At 43.6% G+C, this 27,564-nt stretch overlaps 1 protein-coding gene across 1 annotated transcript in view; it reads left to right on the top strand.

Annotated features, from left to right (window-relative positions):
* Positions 1-21,661, top strand: part of sema5ba (sema domain, seven thrombospondin repeats (type 1 and type 1-like), transmembrane domain (TM) and short cytoplasmic domain, (semaphorin) 5Ba) — a 156,543-nt gene extending 134,882 nt beyond the window's left edge. Inside the window, exons 15-23 of the mRNA XM_062402018.1 lie at positions 1,321-1,464; positions 2,382-2,529; positions 2,664-2,889; positions 4,125-4,337; positions 8,789-8,959; positions 11,514-11,651; positions 13,505-13,549; positions 15,636-15,841; positions 18,669-21,661. Coding sequence (XP_062258002.1) covers positions 1,321-1,464; positions 2,382-2,529; positions 2,664-2,889; positions 4,125-4,337; positions 8,789-8,959; positions 11,514-11,651; positions 13,505-13,549; positions 15,636-15,841; positions 18,669-18,845 — 1,468 coding nt within the window. The 3' untranslated portion in view covers positions 18,846-21,661. The remainder of the gene's footprint in view (positions 1-1,320; positions 1,465-2,381; positions 2,530-2,663; positions 2,890-4,124; positions 4,338-8,788; positions 8,960-11,513; positions 11,652-13,504; positions 13,550-15,635; positions 15,842-18,668) is intronic.
* Positions 21,662-27,564: the final 5,903 nt, after the last annotated feature.

The following is a 27,564-nucleotide window of genomic DNA, read 5'->3' as shown; positions in this document are numbered from 1 at the left end:
AGAGATCTCTCTATTTTTTAATTTATTCCCTTTGAATAATTGAAGTGAAAAGACCTGACTTCCAATCTAGCTTGCAGACACATTAAAAGTAAAAATAGAAATCTGGATATTTTAATTGTTCCACATCTCACATCAAGGCGACATCTAAATCTGACTTTGATCATGATGTATTACAACAGCCTCTTATCCTGTCACCCTAAAATGACAAACCTAAAAACACAGCTGTGTAATTCATTCAGTCCCTCTCTTAACACTTTACAATGTCTCCCTTTTGATACAGAATTACCTGTAAGTGCTGTTACTAGTCTATAAATTACTCAGCAGCCTCTGGACAAAATTAATTCTTGATATGCTTGAAGAATATGAACCTGATAAATCTTTTAATTGTTTTCGGAAACTGTGGTATAAAAACACAGTGAAGCAGTTTTTGGTTAATGCGCAAATGAATTAGTTTCGCTTCTTTTTTTCCTTGTTGAATTTTTACTGCAATGTAAATTTTCTTAACTTGTTTAACATGTGTAATTATTTGTTGTTAATTTCATCATATTTGTAATATTTTTTAACTTCATTGTGTTTTTATTGCATTTATTTACCTTATTAAGACGACTTTAATAGCAAAGATACTGTTTAATAATACAATCTTGTATAATGCATACAAAATGGGGCGCCTTCTTTTTGCGTCGCGTGAACTGGAAAGTGCGGCTGGGATTCAGCATATTGAGCATTTGTATAAGAGTTAAGTCCAGAACCAGATTGACTCCAGCATCTTTTCTTAAACTTTTCTCCAAACTGATTTTGAAGCAGCCACCTCAGGCCACTATCTCCATCCTGCCTGAACATGAGAAATATAATGACTGTGAATCTTATTAGAATATGTAGGTGACACCTCAGCACCTCTGTCTGCAGGGGGAAGTGACCAGTGAGTGTTACAGCGAGGGCAGCTCAGACAGAGAGATTAGACACTCTCAGTCCAGCGGATGGCTGCGCCAGATTTAATCCTTGGTGTCGAAATTGAATTGTGCTTAGCAGAAAGTGGCAATTAAATCATGAGTACTACTACCCAGGAACAAAGCACTTAAGCAAATTGAATGAATGTTTCCTATTCAGAACGGGCTCCCTGTGTGTTTGCATTTCTTTTTCCAGAATCGCAGACGAAACCCGAAAATAGTTTTATCATTATGTCCTCTGAGCATTAGAGAACACTCTGTGAGTGACTAATTCTCCAGCCACAAGTGAAAATTATACAGGTCGGTGAACCCCTGGGACACAGGTGGTCAGTAGGGTCAGCACCTGTCCTTATATACATGCCTGTTTCCACAGAAACGGAGGCTGGACGCCCTGGTCGTCATGGGGACAGTGCAGCACGACCTGTGGTACAGGCTTCGAGCTGCGGCAGCGTTCATGTAACAACCCTTCACCCCGACATGGCGGCCGGGTGTGTGTGGGGCCGAGCAGGGACGAGCGGTGAGGATACCTGCCTCATCATTTATTCCATATGATGACAAATGATGGGATATTCTGAATAAAACTGTAGATCATGTCTCTAATGTTATTGGTAGCAAAAGTTAATACATTATTACATTGATTGACTTCACAGTGATGTAATGATGACATAATTACTCATACATTTTTAGGGGGATCTATGTTAACTTTTAGGTCCGTTTTTAAGATTTGGATGCAGAGATACTTAAAAAAATACCAGTTTGAATGATGCATGAGGTCGTTTCCTGACTCGTTCATGATGTCACTTATCATATGATGTCAGATCATTTCTGATCGTCTCTCTCTCCCCTATTGTTTGCCAAGATATCTTGCAATAATATATTTTTAGACAAATTGTTGACTTTGACCAATTATCTCCAAAAGTTAATAATCTGAAGAAGCCCTCAAAAGTAATGTCCCCACCAAGTTTGGTGAACATGTGTAAATGTGTTGTTGAGTTATTTTGTACAAACACACACAGGGGTGAAAACAATACCCTGGTTTTACTTAAACTGGCTCACTTATAATGATATAATCATCTTTGACTTTTATGCTAACATGGTCAAAATTATCAACCAGCAGTCACATTATCTATATGATGGGCTGATGCAGTAAAGATCAAATTAATTCTGTGTCTTAATTAAACATTTTTTTAGTCAATTTTCACATCCAACAGCTAAAATAGTAACAACATTCAACCTTAATATGTCTTTTCTCATCTCCTGCCATCATCTGCAGGATGTCAGTGCCTTCCAAAACCACTTATTGATCTGCCCCTTATTACTATGATCCACTATGATGGTTGTGCTGGCTTAGTCTCAGGTCTGCAGCTCTCACTGATACTGTCATTTTGTCCCAACCAATCCTCTTAAACTCCCCCGCTGCTGCCATCTCCGCAGGTTCTGTAATGAAGGGGTGCCCTGTCCTCAGCCCATCTTCTGGTCTCCGTGGGGATCCTGGACCAAGTGCAGCACCGAGTGCGGGGGAGGTGTCCACTCCAGGGTCCGCAGTTGTGAGAATGGCAACAGCTGCCCAGGATGTGCACTGGTAGGACAAACACACACAGATACACAACCAGCTTACAAACTAAGAATCTGTATACCTGCCCCCTGACATCTTTTAACATAAACATGCTGCTGCTGTAGCTCGGTTGTAGAAATTGTTATCTCGTCTCAATCCAGGAATACAAGGCCTGTAACCTGGAGGCGTGTCCGGAGGTCAAGAGGAACACACCCTGGACGCCCTGGATGCCTGTCAACGTAACCCAGGGAGGAGCGCGTCAGGAGCAGAGGATGCGCTACATGTGCCGAGCTCACCTGTCCGATCCTCACGAGCTGCAGATCGGACGCAGGAAGGTGGAGACGCGGTTCTGTCCCAACGACGGGACAGCGGCCTGCGAGACGGACAGTAAGTTCAGCGGCTCCGTTTCATTGGCCTTCAGAACTACCCGATAACTCGTAAACCTCACTTGTTTACCTTGTACTTTACCTGTCTCAGTTATCAAATGTATTATTGTGTTAGTCATGAGTGTGTGATCAAGTTGCAACTGTGTGTGTCCGATGTTTTAATATATTCTGTAACCTGCGCACAGTCTCCTGGGGGGGTGGGGTGGGGGGGCTGCACTATAAATAAACTTACCACTAAAGTGAAAAAGTCACTTGATGACACAGTCAGTTCAACTTCAAACCTTCAACATCCCCCCTAGACGCAGCTGCCCGAATTAATATAGTTGAGAATGAATAACAATAATATGAATTCTGTGTGCTATGCTGGGAGTTGATACAAAAGAATATGTGCAGTGAAAGCAGTGGCGTGCAAAGATTTCTCCCAGCAGGTTCAAGAGGCCGCCTGTTATCTTCCCTAAATGTTGTTAGAGAAGGAGCCCGGTGCACGAACACTGTGAGAGCTACATGGGGTCATAGTCCACTGCTCTCCACTGGAGGCTTTTCCATGTCCCCCTCTCCTGAACCGATTACCTGTCGCTCCCTGTCAGACTCCTGGGGGCGCCGCATTGATTGATAATCAGATGAAACAACCCACATGAGAGACTCAGAACGAGTTTGTGGGACGGACAGAAAGAGAAATTTGCCTGCTGGCAAAGTCGTATTCAGTGTGTGACAGACACTCAAAAGAATCTGCATGCTTCATATGTTTCCTTTTAAAATCTTTAAACTCTCTGGGCTTTTATCCTAGATCTGCTTCTGCTGGTTTAACATTGGAAGGGAAAGGTCACTGCAACAGACACATGGTTCAAGAAGTTTGTACTTAAGACTGAATGAATCGTGGCTGTGTTTGGCGATAACATGCACTAAACCAATCAGACTGCAATCTCCCATTCCCTTTATAAGCCAGTTGTGCTTGCAACTTGGCAGACTGAACTTGTAGAGGTGAATTTTCAAGAGAAAGTAGGGCTGGGCAATATGGCTCAAATTATAGCAATATATGCATTTTCATATCCGTAACTATCATAAATGTCTTCTTATTATTTATTTTAAGTTTAAAGACAGTTTGTTGTGTCTGAGAAACAAAGACACTGTTTGGTGCCAGCTGTATGATTTTGGGCCTTCACTCTACAAGCACTGCATATTTTTCTGTGATCTAATCTGGATCCTTTTGTTTTGCTTTTTATCCGTTCCCACCAGCCCTCGTCGAGGAGCTCCTGAAGATACCAGTGGTGAGGGTGGCAGGTGCCGGTTGGTCATCCTGGGAGTCCTGGTCGAGCTGCTCTCAGAGCTGCGCCAAAGGCTACCGCACCCGTCGGCGATCCTGTGCTGGACCAGAAGGGAAAAGTGCCCCAGTTGCGTGTCGTGGCTCACCGGTGGAGTACCAGGACTGTAATGTCCAGGCGTGTCCTGGTGAGTGAGTAGTGTATTGGTTCGTGAAGGGAGGACGTGCACACTGAGGCAGAAATAGAGCCAGTGGGAGGGGGAGGGAGTGGATCATTAGCTTCATTAGCTAATGGTTACCAGAAGCTGCAGTAGTCCAGCGAGAGTCCTCGACAAATTAAATTATCTATTTCAAACCACTCATCAGACCATGATCAGCTGACCTTGAACTCTGCTGACCACAGGTTGCTGCATTGATGGAACACACATATTGAATCACACTGACCACACACACACACACACGAAAAAGGGTTGAACTCCTTTTGACCTCTCACTTTGAATAGTCATGTACGATATCGAAGATATTCATGATCGATGATGCAAATCTGATCAAATTCCTGATGTGTCTCTAAATGTCAGTTGTTGTGAGTGGTTCGCTCAGCAGCCGACACATGTAGCCTATAGGAGCCCAGACGAGACGGCCTCGGCTCTGAGGTGGCCAATTACGAATCCTGCTGCCTCGAGTGTCAGCCGCTCTCACTGTCTCTCTCCTGGTAGACTGAGAGAAGGACAAGGCCAGAGACAAAAAAGAGAGAATGAGTGTGAAATAGTAATTGACAATAACATTAGACAGAATGATGGAGGGAATACTGAGGAGATGAGGAGAATGAAATATAACCGTTGGAGTGTGTGGGGGGGATGAGAGAGAGAGGGGCGTGTTGTCATTGAGTCAGTCACAAGTTACCAGAATTCAATAATGAGTTTCATAACAAGTGACCTAAAAAAACAGCCTTTAAAGTTAAGTCGGTTTTCTGTAAGCTCAGTTTGTGGTGTGATGTCAAATGAACAGGAGGCTCCCCTGCAGAGAACAGGAGACATTATTAATTCAGTTTTTAACAATGTGTGTTTTCTGCGTAGATTATAGTCCCCTGTTACGTCATTTGGGAGTAATCCAAGTATTATCTCAAGTGTTTTCAAAGCCTTTGCAAGTTTACTTATCCGTCAGCAAACTTAAAGTCAGAGGTGACAATTAAAAAGCCTCTGAAAAGAACATCGGTCAAATCTATGGGGAATACAAGGTATAACCTTTGGTGCTTTGACCTCGACAGGAAGTAGAATAGTATGGAAGCAGTCCTATGAATATGGATGTGAAAGAGGAGGCTCCCTCTCTAAACAATGGTAGTGCTGAGGATGAGGAATGGAGCAGGAAGCTGGGGCGTGCGATGAAGGCTGGTTGTTGGATGGTTTGAAAAGTGATGACCGGGTACCCAGAGTTGATTTGGTGGTGGTCACTCAGTGATCAAGGTGTTGAACTAACAAATCAAGTCTTATGTCAGTCCAAGTCAAGGTCAAGTCATTTAGAGAGTGCTGACAGATCAAGGTAAACTCTAACGTCAGTCCAGATAAACTCTCAAACCATTCAAGATAAATTTAGTTAATGTCTCTTTTCAGAACAAGTTGAGTCTAATTTGTTTTATAAGCCAATTGTTTTTAATTGAAGTTGTTCAGTAATTTTACAAGCTCAAACTTCTACTGACTCGCATCAAAATGTCCACCCCTCTGAAGTTAAAGTTGGATTATCCAGGTCAAATTAAAATGTCTGCATGTGATCAGCTGAATAAACACATTAAGGCAGTGGTTCTCAAACTTTTTCTGTCATGCCCCACTTATGAGCGAGAATATTTGTAATGCCCCACCCGCTCCCTGCCCTAACAAAATTATTAAAAAATAGGCCAAGATTAACTTGTGTATTTTAAATAACATACACATTAACTTCACATCACTTTCAGGAATTTCTGCTAACCAATTACAACTTTTTTTTGGGACATTTGTCACTACTTTGCCACATCAATCTGTGTGCTTCTTACAAAAAAATAGTGCAATACCTTTGTCACGTTTAACTTGTGTACTTAAATAGCATGTACATGAACAATAACTTCACATCACTTTCAGGAATTTCTGATTAGCAATTAAAACTTTTTGTGACATTCTTCACTACATTCCTCCATCAGTCCGTGCTATTTCTAATATGGAGAAAAAATGTATTAAATTACAATCACTTTGTTTCCAAGATGATAAAGTTCAACCAAAAATAACACATGCAGAAACAACTCACTATGTAAGAACTCAAGTCTTGTCAACTGTATCAGTGGCTGCAATGAGTTTTACACTGCACAACTTGTCAAAACGGGGTTTTAAGCTTGATAATGCCACTCTTAAATCATTTTCAATATTGAGCCGAGATCTGTACTTTGATTTAAGTGAGGCCACAGCAGAAAAGCCCATCTCACAGAGATAGGATGTGGCAAAGGGAAGCAGAATCCTCCTAACCCTCTGCCCTATGAGTGGATGCTCCTTCATTCCTCCACGCCAATCCAGAATTCACTCAGTGTCTTTGCTGTAAACCTCAGCCTCAGGCTGGAGTCAGATGTCATCTCAATGAACTGGTCCTCTTCAGTTCACACCGGACGCGGAAGCGCCTCGCTGCGCGAGCGCCATTTCTGTTACTCAATTGTGCCGTTCACATCGGCTGCGCCTCGCGCCCTGCACCGATGGTTTCGGCGTCAAGTCTTCCGGCGTGAACAGCCAGGCGGCTGTGCGCTAGAGAACTGCGCTGAGTGCCGCGCAGAGCGGGGTGGGGCGCTGGATCGGGAGGGGGAAATGTGATGCCGGGTTCCAACCATACACAGAAGCGCGGTGCTCCGCGCTGAGAGCCGCGCTGAGGGCCGCGCTGACGGCCGCGCTGAGCGCCGCGCGCTTCCGTGTATGGTTGGAACCCGGCATCACATTTCCCTCTCCCGGTCCCGCGCCCCACCTGATATGCCTTCACGCCCCACCGGTGGGGCGGGCCCCACAGTTTGAGAATCACTGGTCAGAAATGACTTCTTTCCTACTTTCAACTTCAGACTTCTTCACTTCATGAAAACAGCCCCACAGGAAAATAGTGAGAGACTAATAGAAGCAGTTTGACAGTCAGGTAACCAGTGAGGCAGGCGGTTACTCAATGAATCCGACACTCAGCTAGTCAGCCAGGTAAACAGCCGGTTAGAGTCGGTCAGGCAGCGTGCTGGTCACAGCCTGCTTCACTCTGGGTCCCACTAATCCACTCAGCTAATGGAGTTTTCTGCAGCACTGTGACGTTACCTGGCAACACCGCCTCTCTCCGTCAGTCAGACGGACACCAGCCAGTCAACCAGCCAGTCAATTAGTCAGCGCTTCTGATTAGGTCACATGACACATCAACGGTCCCCAATGAGGGACGGGATAAATGCCGCAGTCAGGCAGGAGACAAAGAAGAACCTAATCAGCAACGGAGCAAAAGATGAAACTGGATATTTTATACAAAAGCAGAAAACATACTAGAACAATACATATATCATATTGATATTTATTTGTGTAAAGAAAAATATTTAATATTAAATAAATATTCACATTAAAAAATTAGAAAGACCTCTGTGTGTGAACAGGCTGTGGGACCTCTGAAAGGTGTAAATCTGTATTTAGATGCATTAACGGTGCCCGGGTGGTGCAACTGGTATACATTCTGCATAAGGGTCTTCAATCACCGCCCTGCAGAATGGTCAGGTGGTGCAAATGGCCCCTGGAGCACAAACAACACAGAAGAAAACCGAATAGAGCGCATACCTTCACCAAGGCCCTACAGTCCTGTTAAACTCAACCAAACTGCTTGACATATCTAACACTCACACATACCAGTCCCCTAAATGTGCCTAATTTGTAAAAAATAATAATAATTCCTGGATCCTTCTTTTGACCGGTTCTACACCAACATTTGAGTTGTTTCTTGCTCAAAGTCTCATCCCCCCCCCCTAGTTTCATGGAAATCCTTTCAGTAGTCTTGCTGTAATCCTGCTGACAAGTGAGCAAACAGGGCCAAAGACACAACCTCCTTGGTGCAGGTAAAAAGCTGTGAATGTAGAGGCTGTAGGACCTAACAAGGTCTAAACACACAAAAGGTGCCATGGTGGTGCAACAGGGTCATAACACTCACAGCCTTGGGAAACGTTCAGCCGGTGCAAATAAACCCAAACAAAATTAAACTAGCAGAACTGGTTATGGAGCAGGTCTTACAGAGTCATGGCCCTCTGTTAATACTGGCCATTAAACTTCAGTGTTACGTGTCTCTTCAATCGCCCAAATATTCAGATATTAAAGATATTAGAGCTCCCAGTTGCTGCATCTATTTATTTTCACCGCTCGTGGATTATATAGATCGAACAGAGTTGCATGTTTCTTTCATTCTTTGGAGTCTCGTCGAGTCTGCAGGAAGTCAAGCGTCACAGTAGTCAAGTGTAGAGTCATTGACATTCGAACTGAGCCCCGATTAATCCAGGCTTACTGAAGACATCGATTTTCCGGGCCCGGGGGGAGTACGCCACTGAGAAGAACATCAGTCTCAACAAGTGGGATAGTTGGGATTATTCTGCATTTTATCGATAACGTGTGTGTGTGTGTTACAGTGAAAGGTGCATGGTCCTGCTGGTCGTCCTGGTCTCTGTGCTCAGTGGGTTGCGGTGGCGGTCATTACCAACGAACACGCTCCTGCAACAGCCCTGCGGCCACCAACGGAGGGGACATCTGCATCGGACTACACACCGAAGAGGCCCTCTGCAACACACACACCTGTGATGGTAAGGTCACACACTCGCAGTGTCTCACTCTGCCATGCCACCATTGTTCAAGGTCCTTTCATCACGCCTCCAGGCAGCCAATCGTCTCCCACACTGCGTCATCTTGTGTGTTGTCCCCCTTCACCAAATAGCTTCTTTCATCTTCTCCTAATGAATAGAACAGCTTTTAGATATATGAAAAGATCAACAGATTCATGCTGCCTGAACAAAATGTCCGCCTGCCGTGTCTTTCCCACTGTGCACCTGGAGCTCTGAGCGCTATGGCAACCTCTGTGTAAAAGGTTCAACTTGAGTTGTTGTGTTAAACAACCATGAATCTCACAAAGTGCATCTGAAAGTGCAGGTAAGCAACACAAACGTTGTTGATAACAACAACAACTGATTCATACAACTGATCCTCGATTCTTCTCCGAAAGCTGCAACCAGCACAATTTGACAGAAGAAAAAAGCTTGAAGGAAAGACATAATAACACAATAACAACAATAACATGTACAGTACAGACAATAATAATAAACATGAATCCAGTGTACATGTATGAATGAAGCACAGTGAATGTATTTATGTGGTAGTGTTTGTTTATAATTACAGTAAAGAGCAGAGATGAATAAAAATGTTGATTACTGAGTGACATATATACAGTATACAGTTTGACAGAAAAGTTTTCGTAAATGAGATTTTTCAATTAAGATTTATTTTACTTTGATTGGAGCAGAGACCAAAATCTCAGAGGTTGATCTCCTAAAACCTGGATAGAAAAACTGAGCAAGGAAGTTTATTTTAGCCGTTTGTATGAACAGTTTAATAACTTGATTAAATCGTCATTACACAGGTAAACAATGCACACAAAAACAATTACTGTAAGAGACCCCAGTTGGGTTGAAATAAATCTAATGCTCAGGTTTTTTTTCAAATTGATTTAGAGGTTTGGTTATTTGGAAGTCTCATCATGTGAAGATGAGATATGAGATGTATAACAGCCTCCTCCATGTTCCCCCTCTCATCTTATTCTGCTCTCACAAGGACACTGAAATATTCATTAGAGATCTGAGTATCAGAACTCATAATGACAGCTCAGCCTCATTCTGTTTCTCAGGTTTAATATCAAAGCTTCAGTGTTCTGTCCCCACAATGTGATTTTCAGCCTCTGTCTGTAGTCACTTAGCGGTAAAACAAAAATGGCCCTGTGTGTGTGTGTGTGTGTGTGTGTGTGTGTGTGTGTGTGTGTGTGTGTGTGTGTGTGTGTGTGTGTGTGTGTGTGTGTGTGTGTGTGTGTGTGTGTGTGTGTGTGTGTGTGTGTGTGTGTGTGTGTGTGTGTGTGTGTGTGTGTGATTTCTGCCTGTATTAAATAGTATTTTCCCCTTAACCATCGTTTTCCTCGGCTGCTTTTCATTTTGAATCCCCCTCCTGCCATTCACGGGGAGAGTAACTCTTACAGTCGGCCTCCCTGGTAATTACAGAAAAAGAAAGGTAAATGGCTTTCTGTCTTTTTTTCTCCCGCCTTTGACGAGATGCTAATCATCCTCCTTCATCAGGATAATGTTTTCCAGTTTTACCAACCCATCCCTTTTGGCCTGTGCCTATTGACTGTCTGCTAACAGCCCCTTCGGCCCGGATCTGTCTCCTTGTGCGTGCGTTATTGACGGGAACGGCATCAGTCATCTACCGGGGTCCTGCTGGTGCCGCTTCCCTCTCTGCATGAGTAATTAGCACAAAGCGGGGCTGTCAGTCACAGGTATATTTGATGCCCCTGTCGTAGGTCATTTGATTGACGTGTCCATCATTAATGTAGGACAGCAGGAAGCGCTTTCGGGCCAGAATACTAATGAGGAGCCTTAGGCCTGATGGCGTTGCCTCTGACTCAACAGAGAGAATACACAGGTCGTCCGGCTGACAAAAATAAACAGGAATAAATGAAGCAATTCACGAGGGCTGTAACGACCAAGGGTCATTTAAAACTTTTCAGGTGGTCTGTGTGTTTTGTGCGTCTAGATGGTGCGAGAAGGGAGCAGATGGTGGCGACTGAGCAGCCGGTGGCTGAGCACCAGACTGACAGGAAAGGTAAAAGAGGCCTCGACTCGGGCCCTCGCTGCCAAAACTGTACACTCGAGAGCACCCTGAATAACAAACCAGCTTTCTCATCAGCCTTTCATCGCTCCCTTCACTCCGATGCTTTGAGACAAAGGGTGACAGAAGGCTCCAAGTGCGTGGTTCAAAAGGGAGGAGCCGAGCGTTGGGAGTTTTCTCTTTCCTCTTGGGTCGCCGCCTTTGTTTACTGCTCCGTTGCCTGCTGCGGGGAAACAACTCTAAAGCTTGGCTCAGAGGACAAACATCTCCGCTATGCACTAAACAAACTCTCCACGGGTTCACTCTTCCAATCTGTTTACATCACAAACACTCTTCGATGTGTCTGGGCTCTTCAGCTGGCCGGGAAGGTCGCTGGCCGCGGGTGGCGACGGCATGGGTGGGCGCGCTGCTTTCCAGGCCTCATGAGCTCTATGTGGCCTGTGTTGGTTGTCTGGGTTTGTGTTGATTGTTGTCTCTTTCTGTGTTTAGGTGGCTGGATGGCCTGGTCACTGTGGTCGGCGTGCGATGATTCAGGCTTGCAGATGAGGAGTCGAGTGTGTGGGGCTCAGGGCAACACCCCGTGTGTGGGGAACAGCACGCAGCGCAGAGACTGCAATGAAATACCTGGTGAGTCAGTCAGTTCTCAGATACACGCTGTGCACGAGCAGCCTCCATCACAGCAGGTTGGCAAACAAAGTTTTGAGGAGTCGACCTGTGTGAAACTTTTGCAACTGTGGATGGATACAAGTTTTTCCCTTTCTCAGTCATGCTTCTGGTTTGACTTTTTTTCAATAGTTATTCTGGATATTTTCCCTGAGAGGCAGCCTGTGCTTTACTAGAACACCCTGATCACGCACAGGTTCACACATTCACACCTGGATGGTGCCTGCACCTGCACCTACTGCGCGGCTCCACTGGAGCAGGGAAGTTGTGTGAGGGATGAGCACTGCTGTCTCACTCCTCTGGTCCCACCTTTGCTTCCGTAACCTTCAGGTCATCACTTCCCCTCTATGACACATTCAAATAAAAACTTGTAAAATTAGATTTTTAATGTGGAAAAAGATTGAACACACTGTGCTTGACCTCTTACATTTTCTTGGCACCCTGCTCGTGAGCTGCAGCTGTCGGTTCAGTTGTGACTCGTCCCTTTTCCCCACTCTCTCTCTCTCTCTCTCCCTATTTCACACTTACTATCCAACAAACAAGAAAATGCTCAAATATATCTCTAAATAAAATATATGTCTTGTTTTATTCAGTGTCACCGGGACAAGGATTGGTTGACAAATAAATGAACAGAAACCTTAATCAGATCTGACAGTTTGAAAAGCTTAAATAAATTATTGATTATTTATGATATGCCTGTTTTCAAGCCAATTCAATTACTAGTCCCTAGTTCCCAGAGCCCAAAATGACATCTGTACGTTTGTCTGACCAAGAGACTAAATTTATGCACACATGACCAAACACAAACAGAACAAGAAGAAACGAAACTCAAGAGCCTCCGGGCCCAGATGGCAAATGCCAGGCTGGAATGCTGAGGTTTAAGAGGTTACTGAGAATATCCTCAAATCAATCCTAAATTTAACTTTGCTCATCCGTCATAGTCACAGTATCATAGTCGTTCAATGTCATCACTGTCATCAGCCTCACCTTCTGCATTCACATCCATCCATATGCCTCATCTGTGTGTATGTGGCCAACATCCTCCCCGTGCACTAAACTCATCCGCCTCTGGTGATTAACCACGAAGTCCATGCGAATCCAACAAGTCGGCAGGTGACCCCGTCGGCCTCAGCTCACCGTGTTGCAGATGACGCTCTCCGAAAAGTTTCTCCTGGAATGATCTTTCATGGCCTGCCGCAGTCAGCCCGTCCCCACACGGAATCCCTAATGAGTCCAGACGAAGGCGATTAATATTAATGGCTTGTCAAAACACCAAATCACATCTAATTTCAGTGCAAATTTCAATGAGGCGATGGATGGATTTGTTAAGGTCACTGGCGGAGGGGAGGCGGCTGCGAGGAAGCTGGGAAATAAGGCCAAAAAATTAATCAAGGGATGTGGCACCGCAATTAAGTGTTCACACTCACACACGTCAACCCTCCTTGTTTCCTCCTCGGCAGTGGACAGGATGTGTTGCGCTGTAAATAATTGTCTTGCCGTCAAGTGTCTCTAACGGCATCCAGAGAGGGTCGCTGCGACGGAGCAGAGCTGTTCTCTCGCTCTCACCGGAGTACGTTTTAAATTCATCGAAGCAAAAAAAAAAAAAAAAAATCTCTGCGGAACATTAAAAGCAACATCTCAATTTCTCATTCCCTGTTTTTGTTTTTCCATGTGTCAACTCTCCTGGTGTTACAGTCGGTGGTTGCTGTGTTCTGAAGGCTGTTTTTCCATGGAGAGTGCATGTATGTGTGTGTGTGTGCATGTGTGTGTGTGCATGCAGGTGTGTGTCTGACCCTGTGTTCCTCTCCTCTCTGCAGTCATTCTCCCTGCATCTGGTTTTGATAAGGACCAACAGTGCGGAGGTAAGTGGATTCACAGCTGCCTTCGCTTTGTTTCTGTTCCTGTCCCTGTATCTGTTTCCACAGATGTCTGCCCATGATCAGAGTTTCCATGCATTATATGTGCATCTTCATACGTGTGTTCAGGCTGTGCTAGAGTCTAACAGCTGATCAGGAGGATGATTAAAATGATTGGCACTGTACAGCTGCAAGGAAGCGAGTCTTCATGGACCTGGTAGAACACCAAGGCCGAACCAAAATGAGACGCTCTGGCCTACGGAGGCTCTGGTTAGATCGCTGTCACCGGCTCGTCCCGCCATTATCGCTGTTGCCAGGCAACCGACAGTTTGTCACTGGAGCTCAATGAATCCTGGGATTGGTCTGGCTTGGAATGGAGCCTTTGTTTCTCAGAGATGAAAGGACCCATTTTTCTGACGTATTTGAAGGAGCCTTCAAAATGGGACAGTCTAGTCGTGCCTGTTATGTTCTAATAACATGGTCACACTGAGATACATGGGTTTGCTGTATGTTACTAAATAGTGGTTACGGTTCCTTTAAGAAACTGTGTGATGATGATGGGATGCGACGTGACGGGCAATGCGCGAGCATTGTAGAACAAGGAAGTGTTGATCGACACAGGAGACTGAAGTAAAGAATACAGTGTACGTTCTGAAGCAACACGTGTGCGTGTCAGTCTTTCACACACAACAGTGCCGCTGTGATACAATTGGTCTTCAAATGCAGTCTCGGAAGGATACCGCCTTGTGTTGTACCTGGAACACTCTCGAGTTGTCAAAACTTTTGTATAACAGCAAATGAGGACATTTACAAGACAGCAGTCTGGCTCCATGTGTCTGACTCGCATAAAACCTTCTTTTCAGTTCACATTTCTGTCCCTGAAAAGGCAGATATCAACACAAAAGAGGGACAAAACTAATTGGATTGTGGGCAAAATGTGAGACTTAAAGATGGCACTCATAAAATTTTCCTAAAGGTTTTGTTTTTTTCTCTTCGAGAGCCAATAAGTATCACCTAAGAAAATGGAAAAAAATGCTCTATCACACAATTTTTGAGAAAGTACAAAATAACATCTTAATTCTTCCCCTGGATCCACACCAAAATTAAATGGGTTCTTTCCTGATTCAAGTTCAATGTAAATCAGTTTTGTTGTTTATGTATTACTTTGCTTACAAACAAACAAACCAGCAAATACAAGGACAAGGGTGAAAACATAACCTCCTTTTTTTAGAGGTAAGTTTGCAGAAGTCAGTTTTTAATTCCATTAATAGAAGAAAGAAAGTGGAGCTCAGCAGGTCTCTCGGAGCGTCTTCTCCTCATACAGCCACCCAACCTGTTCATGAGCTCAGTTCAGTGTGAGACACAAAGAGCTGACGTCCCTACCGCAGCGTTATACAGTTAAATAAGCACAAAAGCCTCTCCTCTAGGGGGAGCTATGACAGAATCCAAGAGTCAAGGTCTTTTCTGACAGAGCTTATCCCCCTCAAACACACACTGCACATGAGCACGTTTACTTTAAACAACCAAATGTGAAATTAGGTTTTGTTGGAGAAAACCATAGACACTGGATAAAGATGGACGACGCATTGCCACTTCCTACCATTGTATAGAAATGAAGCTAAAATATCCTTGATAGAGTGGAGTGGCTGCATCGTGGTCCCGCCCCTACACAAGCTCGACAAATCGCGAGTCGGCCTCTGCTGTCAATCATGACCTCTCTGCCCATTTATATTATAAATAACTAATTAAATCCAAACTAATCAAAAACATTTGAACTATCATCAGTGTGATAACTAAAAAGACAGAAACCACCTCTGAGAAACATTTTCTCAATGTGTGCCTTGACCTTTAAGTTTTCGCATGGAGGCGGTAGCCACCAGGGGGTGATCAAGATGGATTGGGTTCTTCATATCGTCCATCTTTATATTGAACATGCTACTGTACTGATATTAACTATGAATAATCCTATAAAGACCTCTGCTCAGGTTCGACAAGGTCTGGTAGACCAGTTGTGTCTGAACCACTGGAGACCAAAGTTCCAAAGAGGCAATAATGTATGCTGACCTTTTTATTCATCTCCTTCATTTACCAGCGTTCACCTCCATCCACCTCATCGCGACCGGCGTGTCCTGTTTCCTGGGGGCGGGGCTGCTGTCCTTCTTGATCTACGTCTACTGTCAGCGTTTCCATAAGCCCTCGCAGGAGTCTGCGGTCATCCACCCTACCACCCCCAACCACCTCAACTACAAGGGCAACACCACGCCAAAGAATGAGAAATACACGCCCATGGAGTTCAAGGTACGAGTTTTTTTTATATTTCACATAGATAGAGGTAGTATGTCGTATACTTGGTGTTACTCTCACACACCGATGTAAATTTTTTGAAATTCAAGGGCACTGAATGTGGTTCATGTTTTATTTAGAGCATTTATTCATGCATTTATCTCAATTGAGCGCAAACCGCAGAAGATGAATTACTGTTCATTTCTATTCCTCCTTGCTCATATTCAGAAACTATCGGCTTTAAGCCTTTTTCTACCTGCAGCCCACAAACCAAGTCCTTATTAATGGGCCCCATTAACTTTCTAAAGCATTAGCCGGCCTTCCACCTCCCACTGCTATCGCTCTGCTGTGCACTCACATTTATAACCAGTCAAGAAAAGTACTTTCACCAGAGGCTCGTAGACTTTTACTGCAGCTTTGTGTCCTTTTCTCTGCACTTTGCATTGTTTGCTCTCTAACTGATTGTTGATTACTTCAGGGACATGATTGATTTCCCCCTCCATGTAACCTTGCAAGTGAGAACCCATACAATCCATCTTGCTAGACTTCCAAGTCATTTGCCTGTAGTCAAAACAGCGCGAGGCAGGATCCACTGGCAGCTACAGTGAGAAGCGACTGTTCCTAACAACAATGGCAGAAGTTAGCATGGACATTGCTGTCGCACCAGCTAAATTAGAACTGGAGAATATTTCATCAGAAGTAAATACAAGATTATTTGTAAATCGGGGGCAACGAAGGGGCCACAATTGTATATTCCAACAACCCCCTCTGGCCCTGCCCCTTGCTCCGCCCCTGCACTGCTCGTTTTTCTCGATGGCTTTCTTCTCATCATGTCACCTTTAAACTATTTATATGAATTATATTTATTTTCTATACCAATTAGTGCTACTGCTCTTTGCATTATGGTTACCTTGACTTGAGATTACTTATATACTATGGAAATTAATTTTATATTTTGCACTTCTATTCCTTATTTTTGTCTTTTTATTATATATTTGGTTTACAAAATGTGTATATTTTACTTTGTAAATCTTTATTAAAAGGCACAATTTGATTTTAAGGTTACATTTAACCTAGTTTTTCATTGTGTTTGCGCAATGACAACAAAGTTCTTTAATCTTGAGAAGTTTTGCTCGTCCTCTGATTGGCTTCCTCATCCATAATAGGCCGTGATAGACAGATGGTTCCTCCAATCGTCTGCCAATTATTCTTTAAAAGTGCCTGCCCTTTTCGAAAGATGTTCCAACGAAGCCTTCCCAGATGGATCTGTGCAAAATCATCTGTGAAACAAACCATCTGCTGCGTCAAGTTACTGTTTCTGCTAAGTGCTCCGAAGTCTGCGGGTGATAAACAGCTGTTGGTAACTAAACTTAAAACTTTGAATTGGTTCAGTTTGATCTTTGTCACCATCAAATAGTTTTTCCATCCAAGTTTTTAATTACAATCTAGTTGTTCTGACGCCGTCCATTTGCTGTCTCATTGCTGTTGGTGGCATTATTTTCTCCATCATATACTATCCTGCATCCAAGAAGTAGCACAGTCATTTCATTTGTTTATATTCATTTACGTGATCCAGAATCTAACTTGCCTTGAAAACACAAGTCGTCCTGTGAGTGATCACAGAGCTGTTTGAAATGATTAAGATAGGAAACTATATTGATCCCCAATATTTGTTTTTTCAAACAGACATTTTGACAGCTCTTTCAGACACATTAAAAATGAATCCATTGCAGCTCAGACTTAACTGTGTTTATGTTTGGAAGTTGGGTCACACGCCAGAAAGTGCCGATCAACAGGACATCAGCCAACGAGTGTCCGCAGGGATTCATCTCAGCTCCTCCCACCACCGTGGCCTTGTCTAAGAACAGGAACATGGTACCTAATCACAATGACCCATCGCTGTTTGTGATTGTCGGCCTCCCGACACGTATTGTCCTCGCCGCTATTGTTGTCGCTGCACGGACGCGGTGCTGACAGCTGCCGTGGCGTTGAGAGCCTGAACTCATTAGCTTTAATGACCAGCGAGGGCAGCCAGACGGTGCTGGACGTTCAGCCGATGTCACCGTTCACGGCAGCAGCACTGTTTATCCAGCAGGTTCCCCTCCTCCAGGCCAATTTATGATGCCCAGCATTCTGTATTTCACCGACTCTAACCTGATTATCTCACCGCCTCGGTCCCCTGAGCTGTTCACATGGATTACATTAGACTAATGCTGCACCTGGAAGCTGTCTCACTGTGTTCAGCTTTACTAAGACTCAGGAATTGCATTGGATTGTAGACCAGTGAATTCCTTTCATCTCATCTATTAGTGCGTTGAGTATACTTGACATGAACTAAATTTAATTTGTTCAAATGGTTTGCTTGGGTTATAAATATACTTGCAGCATAACCATAGAAACAGTTTCTTATTTAAACTGGAATTATATAATCCAGCTGTTACAGGTTTTACTATAAGTTTTAGTCTCTATTCATAACATGAAAAATGCAGGTACTTTAGAAAACACCTGACATTAAGTTGATTTGTATAAAAACATTGTTTTATTTCTTCAACAGTTTTCTTCACTTATCTTAAAGAAGTGAAAATCTTTACATTTTTGGGAATAGTTTCCTTTTCTTTCATGCCGAGAGTCACATGAGAAGATCCAGGTTATTTTCATGGTCTGTAATTTAATATGAAGCTACAGTCAGAAGACAGATAGCGTAGCTTAGCATAAAGGGGAAACAACTCAGGTGTCCAAAGAAGAATGGCTGGACTATATTATCATTACTTTCTTCGTAAAACGTGTGATTCTGTACGAGTGGAACGTTAAAACTCCTTATTTTTCACTTCTCTCTTTCCAGACACTGAATAAAAACAACCTTCTGCCAGATGAACGATCCAACTTCTACCCGACGCCCCTCCAGCAGACAAACGTCTACACCACCACCTACTACCCGACGCCGCTTGGCAAGTTCGACTACCAGCCCAACTCTTCCCCTTCGCCGTGCAGAACCTACAACAACAGTAACAACAGCTGAGACACGCCCCACAACCACCTCTCCAGCCCCCCCTCTGCCGCAGACCCAAAACGGACACCGCCCAAACGCCATGGTGACATTACTGAACTGACATGAACTGAAATGTTTCTCAGAGCCGGGTTCCTCTGTTCACCCTCGCCCCTGCTCCTCGCTGTGTCTTCTGCATGGCAGGGTTTGTGTTTTCAAGGGCGTTTCTGGAACTTTCCGTCAGGAGATATGGGTTTGGACAACAATGCAGCCAGCGCAGTGTGTGTTATCTCAACGGCCTGACTCTACATAGCAGTGTCAACCCAGAGCATCGTCTTCATGAGAGGATCCAGTGGAAAAGACCAGCAGGGCGAGTTTCGGCTTTATTCAGATTATTATGGACAAAGGGCACATCAGCACAGGTGCTGAGTCGAGCATTCACAATTACAGAATTGAAAAAAGAACAGTAAAAAAAAACAAAAAAAAAAACATTTCCCTGGATCTGGGTCACCGTTTCTCTCCTCTGCGTTGCAGCCATTTTCAGCCTGTAATGAACTCTGAGTCCCTCGACAACAAAAGCAGTTACTGAGAAGAAACAGCGCATATCGTTACGTCCTTGCCACACAGCGAGGAGCGGGAGAACAACAATGAAGTCGATGATGAAATAAATTAGAGATCAATATCAGCCCGGTTGTGCGGAGGGGGATATGCACGCCCTCCATTGTTGCTATTTCATGCGACAGAGAAGATAAGAACTTCTAAGTGAAGTTTTTTGGACGGCGGCTTGGAGGAGTTACCGGTTGGAAATAATCGTTTAAATCTGCACATGATCAAAGCCTTTTGAGGAGCAAGGACATTTATTTGCAGCATTGCAGCTGGGGAGGGGGGGGGTTGAACTGTACATAAAGCTTCGGGAAACGCCACGTATGCAACAGACGGCAGGGGCGAAATCTGTTTTTCTTTCCACCACTTTGTTTTTTTCTCCCAAGAACAATAAAGACTTCTGAAAGAGAAATGATTGATTATCCAATCGATTCTCCATCGAATGCGTCGATTCTACTGAGTGCTAAATAGCTCAGTGGTCATATCAAATATGACCAGTGCGCTGAACAACTGGACTGGGGGGGATTTTTTATGATGGTAGAATAAGCTAGTAGTCTGGCACTTCTTTTTTTTAATGTTTGTTTTTTAAGATAATTGTTTTATGCTCAGATGAGCCGTAGCATAGGAGGAAATATTTTGTTAATTAAGATATAGCTGATTAATTGTTGTTTCTCTAATTTCACTTCACTGAATGAACACATCCTTCTTCTTTACTTGGTTTTTCCGCAGCTCTGTAACCATTGCATCTTCAGTTCCTGAAACACAAAGAAAATAAACATTACAGATTTTTACAAGAAAATTAATTATTGTAACTAAACGTCTATGTGAATGATGAGTTATAATGGCCATGTTAGAGATAAATAAAAATTCTGAGATTTCAAAAATTAGGATTCTTTTATTGGTAAAGAGGCTAAAGTAATAATTTTAGGCAATGTCTCATTTTACAGGGGCAAGATCTGTCTTTTATCTGCGTTGAAATATGGAGTGTGGAGCATTTTGTTGAGTTATACTTTAGTATAATTTTCACAAAGAATATAATAAAAAAAAAAAATGTACTGTTGCCGAAAGATTGACTCGATTCTCGTCTCTCACTACAACTTCATTCTTGTAAAATGACATCATCATTCTTGTTAAATTACAGCTTTTTTCTCACAATATTACTTTATTCTAGAAATCTCCAACATGTTGTTTCTCTAACATGGCCCAAGTACTCTCAGAGATAAAAAAGATGCTTGTGTAGAAGTTTGCCTGTGTGAAGATCAAAACGAGTGCATGTGTGTGTAGATGTGCGTACATGATAACACGTGTACTCTCTGCTTGTCTGTTTGCCCGAATGAGGAAAGTTACAGTATTTTGTACAATGTAAATGCTTTCATACACATGATGATATATGAGGAGGTCTGGCAACGGCATTTCTTTTTCCACATCCTGTCACTGACACTCCGGGCGTTCTCCTGGTTTTTCTATATTTCACGTACCAGATGTTAATTGTTGTAAGTTAAAGCGTCGCTCCTCTGGTTCCTGCTGGAGGTTTAATGGACTCTATTTATAGTTAATGCTTGGTTTATAAAGGGGCATTTCCACAGCTATATTTTATTATTATTGCCTGATCGATGAATGCTAACCCAGAAAATGCTTCTCACTTCTGCTACTGTACATGCACGAAATGAGAGCTCTATCTGTATATATGAGCGACAGCCTTCTGCAGCCCATTTAATGACCATGAAGAGGACCATGTAAATGTATCTGTATATTGTATAGCTAACACTGTTTGTTTAAGAAAGCCTTATAGTTGTTTAAAAAAAAAAGTGCAGCAGCTAAGTACACACCAACCATGAGGTTTGTTTGGGGACAGAGTTCCGAGATGTGACCGACAGCCTTCGGCTTTTTGACCTTTCCCAGCTGCTCAAACATCAAATGACCAAGTGCTCCGGGCTGAGGATAAGTCGGCGCAGCAACGATCATGAAATGTGGACACAGAGTGCGGATATCCTGAGGAAGTGTTTTTGATCCAGACTTTGCCTCTATTGGCCCGGTGCGAAAGCCGGTCATCTGATTGGTCAGTATTGAACTCTGCCCCCTGCGATGTGAGGCTCTGTGCCCTTCTATGCAACTTACCAGGTGTACTGTTAGACCTGTCATGTAGACTGTAATCACTGCCTTTTAGACACTGTGAATTTTTTGGTACCCTATATTTTTGTATATTGTACATTATAAAGGATAATAAACCTTGATGCCAACACACACAGCATATGGACAGTGGGATTAATCAGATGTACCGTTTGGAGGAGGACAATCGCGGCATTTTATCTCTACAGATACAGACAGACATTTTCAGAAAGGAACTCTGGAAAATGGGCTGCCAAATCAGGACCAGGCATTTTCCAGAGTGTGTGCGTCAGACGCGTTCACAACACTGGAAAATTACATTCAGGCGAGAGGTGGCAGACGGGTAGAGCATCAGGAAGCAGGACGCAAATTCTACTGCGGAAGACCCATGCTTTGGTTTACAGCAGATTGACAAACTCTCAAATCTATTCTTTCCAGGTGGTTGTCTTCTAGGTAAACCGCTCCTGTTTACATTTTACCAAAGGGCTGGCACGTTACGGAAAACATCCGGAGCAACCGACTCAGACATTTATGTTCTGATCCCATCCCAGCCCTCTGGAACATTTATCAGTTAATGTTTGAAAGCAGCTATACTTCATCTTAAGGAATTAAACATTACTATTAACACTTTTCTTTGAGAAAAAAAAAAGGTGTTTATCATCCAGTTACAGCTTTAAGCTCAAACCTGAAGACATTGTATGAAAATGTGCCGTTCACTTGACATGTGTGGTGAACTTAGATTTCAGTGATTTATCCTTCAGTCTTCTTAATCAAACCTACGCTGTTGTCATTCAATCAAATGATCTCATGACGATATAGAAAGTTCAGAGGGAAACACAACTTCTCTCCTTTAGTCATTGCTTCATCATAACCACCCATTAACCACCTAGTAGACACTAACTTCCCTTGCTTGTGACAACTTGTAGTCAAAAAACCCATGGCTCCTACTTTGGACTGCAGCAATCACACGAGTGCAGACAGTGCCTCTGGTAATAACAGTTTATTGGCAGTCATATGCAGAAAGAGCACTTGAGAAATGGTTAAGTTTGTGTTCCAACAGTGTATCAATACAAACTTTGAAGAGACTAAACTTACATTTTATCTTGCTGAAAAGTCTCTTTGTGGTGATAGAGCATGCAAAATGATGATAGTCCTCAACAGATCTGGTTCTTCCCGCTCAGTTGTATGTTGTGTGTCTGGGCAGGAAGCCTGTGGAGGATGCTGCACCCTCTGGACCGAAGTTGACAAGTCACGGAAAAAGTTAGCACTGACGTGGAACCTGGTGCGGAGGGCACTATATATTCTAAGAGAGGCAAAAGCAAGGAAAAAGAAGCGACCTTAGCTACGATTGTGTAATTCTAGCGTGTCACTAAAGGGCCTCCTCTCTCTTCATCCCCAAAACGAATGATTGCAGCGCTGGAATATTTGCCGTTTGAGAAGAGGGGAGATGGATTAGAGGAAAGAGCCAAGTAGTCAGGGTGTGTCCAGCAGAGTGCCCGTGGATCACTGCCGGTGCCAGTGGCCCAGACACCGGCACTTTGTCACAACACCGCAAGGATTCTGCTGCGGTGTAGAAAATCAGGATCGAAGCTTGAGAACAGCCGCTCTCACCCAGGACAGGAAAAAGCCACTCAATGAAATCATAAAACATTCTGTGTACACTCAGTCTTCAGCCCCTCACATAAATAAGAGTGTACTGTTTGTATTCTACTGGGGCAACTATATCATGGAGTGTCAGAGGCAAGAGCAGCTTACTCTTCATCCTCTAAAACACACACTTATCCATACTGTATATGTCCTTCTCATTGGTCCAGTGCAGGCTGAGTTGTACCTCTCAATTAGAAAGAGCAGCCTCCTGGCAGTTTTATTAATGGTCGCAGTGAAAGCATTAATCAGTTGGTATTCTGCTGACGGACAGCTGCGGTGATCGGCTCTCTGGCTAGCGGCCAGGAGGAGGTCGCCAGGAGGAGGCCCGGGAGCAGAGGCCTGCTCGGATGGAAATGGTCGAAGTCCGGCAGAGACACGGCAGCGGGGGGAGTGGGAAGGACCCTCCCTGGATGGACTGATTCCCCCTCTTTGTGACAGAGAGGAAAGAGAACAACCCGGAGAAGACAAAGAAAAACAGCAGCTTTGTGTTTAGAATGATCAGTGAAATGAATGAGAAGATATGTGTGGAAAAAAACATTCTCCACAAACTGAGCAGCAGTGACAGTCACAATCACAATCATTATGAATTATCTTGATGATAGCTGAAAAACAGAGTTTGCAAATGTGTTCACATTTAAGAGGATGGAAGACTAGAATTTTATTTATTATATATCATTTAGCCATTTTAAAATTAAAAGTACGGTGCAAGGTTTTACCAAGGCATCGTTACTTAATTAAAACAGGCTTTTTGAACTATTAAAGGATTTCTATGCTATGCGATTAGTAATAAGCTATTTACTTTAATACGTATTTTTTCTAAAAAGCACATTTCAGAAGCACACACACAGTCACTAGACAACAACAGAACAGTTATAGAAAAACACAGGAATCAATGGTAAAACTGAATAGTGAAAAAGATAAAGCACATGAAGCTGAATATTATAATATTGATATTATATATATAATTTTTGCCATATTGCTCCAACCTAATAAACACTAGAGACAGATGATGAGACTGTTGTTTGACAGGCACAAAGTTCCTGACAATCTGTAGGTGTGCTCTCATTAATGGGTTGTTTCTAATCCAAAGCATTGAGTGATGATGTATTAACCAACGGTAAAGACATTATCACCTCAGTGATTCGTCTCCACAAAGAATCCACGTGTGTGACAGCAGCCGCAGCACTGGTCCGAGGAATCAGAAGCATGGCTCACCCACCACAGATCACAGTTTCATAATGTGGCCATCTGATGTTTATTTGGTGTTGTCCTGTTTACAGAGCGAGCAGCCGCATGGGTGTTTGATGTGTGTTGTGCGGCATCCCAGGAGGCGGCCGGCAGACAGACGTGTGTGTGTTCTCGCACAAAGACGCAGGATGGGCAGATCACACGCTGTCTGAAGCCGCAGCCATGACAGCCTGTCGTCGTCTGCAGGAGTCAAGACTGTCTCCTCCGTCATCACAGCTCTCCATCCTGCTCCTCCATGAGAGAACAGAGCAATGGTTTGATGTGACCCATCAGCTTATAGCATCAATCCACTGGCCGGTGCTTCTGTCCGTGTGTTAGCGAGTTCTGGGCACAGCCTGCCCGGGAGAGCCGCTCGGGAATCTGCCGAAGTGGAATCTAAATGAAAGGAGTTGAAAAGCAACCAGAGTGCAGAGCGATGTCGAACAGAATCAGGCTGATCTGATGATGTTTTATTCACCGACCAACAAAACAACCAGTCACAAAGACACTACACCTGTGTTACCTGCACCAGGGGGGCCATGTTTTCACTCGTCTGGCTTCTGGTTTATTTGTTGGTTTATTTGTTTGCAAGATTAAGGAAAAAACCATTTAACTGAAACTGGAAGTACAAGGCTTTGACTCAAGAAAACCCTTTTAAATTTAGGCGAGGATACAGATAATGTGTCTCTGCACTTTCTTCATCATTTTCATAGATTTCCACAGTTCAGGATGATGTATTATGACAAATTTGAGTTTTTTATATTTTGATAAGAAATGTACAATTTAAACTTTAAACTGCTGCTGCTCTCTTATTATGTTTTGTTGCGTTTTGATGTTACAAGGATGATGAGATTACTTCAGATTTACATGATACAGATGGCAACAAGCTAGAAATGTCAATGTCATGTTGCTGAAGGAGACGCTGGGCTGCTCTCCTTACATGCACTTGTAGGAGGAAAGGACGGGTTAATGGTGTCACAGGTTAAATTCCACTGACAGAGACGTATGAGTGGGAGAGACAGACTCGGCAGTGATGGAGGGTCTCGTCTGGGGGCGGACTGGGACAATAATTCAGGCCGCGAATCAGACTCCTTTCCAAGAGACCCTTTTCCCCCAAAGCACAATATCCTCTAATTTTGCAGGCCAACCCTATTACTTGATGTAACGGCTACCACTTAAGGGTGCCATGATGAAAAAGTAGCCAACTTTAACCTCCCATGGAATCTTTGAAAATGATACTTAAAATGGACAAGTTTTGGGTGCCATAAGAAAAAGTGGTAAAATGTACTTTGATTTTCTCAAGGGTTTTAAAGTAAAACCTTCTGAGACTCGACATACAGAAAGTGGGGGTCACTATGAACAAGAGTGAGGGGAAATATCTGTGTCACCTCTCAAGAATAAAAGGTCCGTCACCTCATTCCCGACTTGCTATATTATTTCTGGTCAAGTTATTTGGTTAAGGCCAATAAGACCATCAGGCCACCAGGAAAAGTCCCAGTGCTCCCATTGTTCAGTCCTCCCCCCGGTCTCCTCCTAATAAAACAGAAAGATGAGACCAAACAATGTTGAATTGCCTTCTTCTCACACAGAACCGAGCACCAACGTTCAGCCGTTAAATTCACTGCTGCAAATTGTGGGGCTGTTTCCAAGAGGCTCATTTGAGGAACATCAAAGTTCATGGTATTTGCGCAGCACAGAGCCTGAGAGAAACATTTCCATTTTACTCAATCTACTTAGCCGACGACGGTTGTAAAGGCTGGAAACCTCGCTGAGTGGAGCCGATATTGATGACAATGTCGTAAATAGAAGTGCTGACGACAGGAGGATATTGATGGGGACACGGGATGGGTACCGCTGAGTGAGGCGAGGTAACATAACCTCGCTGCTCCTCCTGCAGCTCACGGAGGTTATCGTGTGGAGGAGCCTCCATTTCACTTTCACAGTAATACATTGAAGCAATACTAGGTTGTCTTCAAAATAATTTTGATAGGCTAATAATTTAGGAAGAAAAGCACGTCTGTCTCTGCAAAAGCGCTCCCTGGAGACCAGGAACGGCACTACATCATTTTTTAGTAGTGCGCTGGATTATTACAAACCCGCTCTCACAGACTAACAACCAGGGCCGGAACGAGCAGCTAGTTGTAAGAGACAACTACCTCACCAACTGACACCATGGCAGACCAACCGGAAGAAAAAAAAAGAAGAGGAAAAGAGTAATAAACTTGTGCGGTAAAGAGAAATAAACCAGGGGGGAGCCCGAGTGTAGGCTCCCCATACAGGAGTGATGCGTAATTAACTGTTGCGGTCTGAGCCTCCCCGTGCACACAGCTGTACACCCGTGCATTTGTTGATAAGGTAATGGAGAAGGGATCTGCCATTGTGTCCCTTTAGGTTTACACTGCGCTTGATGTTGTATGAACAAGAGGCTTAATGCTGACTTTATACCAACTGCCACTTAGCTCTACAAACACACTATATCCGTTTACTCTGGAAATACTCCTTTGATTTAAATTCAACCCACTGCCATGGCAGGCTTGAGCTGTGATAGGGACCCCTGTCGCTGCTCTCCTCCTGGCAGGGTTAATGCATCTAGTGCACACAGAGAGAGGCCATTTACACTCCCATTTGCTTTGCAGATCTAAGATGGTAACAAGTTGTCCGACATGAATCATTTATGCAGCCCGGGGCTGTGATTTTTACAACACAGTTTGAGGTTATGCCTGCGTCTGAAGCATGGGAGCTTAAAAGTGCTTAAACAACAAAAAAGGACGAATATGGGTATTAAAGATTCAGAAAAAAAATGAGAAAGTGACAAAGTAATTGGAAATGGGGTGCAGGCCAAGCGTTCGCAACATGCTCAGGGAGGCTTTTAAGTAATTTCCCCGTCCTTGTGCCTTTTTGATGCCTTTTCCTGCAATGTCAGTGAAACACTTGCGGCATCAAAGCCATTGTGTTCCATTAACTGACAATTGCTCTCAGCAGCTGTGAGAGGCTGGAGAAGTTTCCTCTCGTCTGTGCCCTCGAAACTCAAACCATGACACCACAGACAACAACAGATTACGAGCTCATTTTAATCACACGCATTCTTCAAGGACAGAAGGATTATTCATAGCAGTTTGTTGACTCCATCAACAGTAAAGATGAACTGCTTTCAAAAGTAAAGCCA

The sequence above is a fragment of the Platichthys flesus genome, chromosome 13 (assembly GCF_949316205.1).
Source record: "Platichthys flesus chromosome 13, fPlaFle2.1, whole genome shotgun sequence".
Lineage (NCBI taxonomy): Eukaryota > Metazoa > Chordata > Actinopteri > Pleuronectiformes > Pleuronectidae > Platichthys > Platichthys flesus.
Note: the sequence above shows the minus strand (reverse complement) of the source record. Positions and strands in the feature narration are given on the sequence as shown.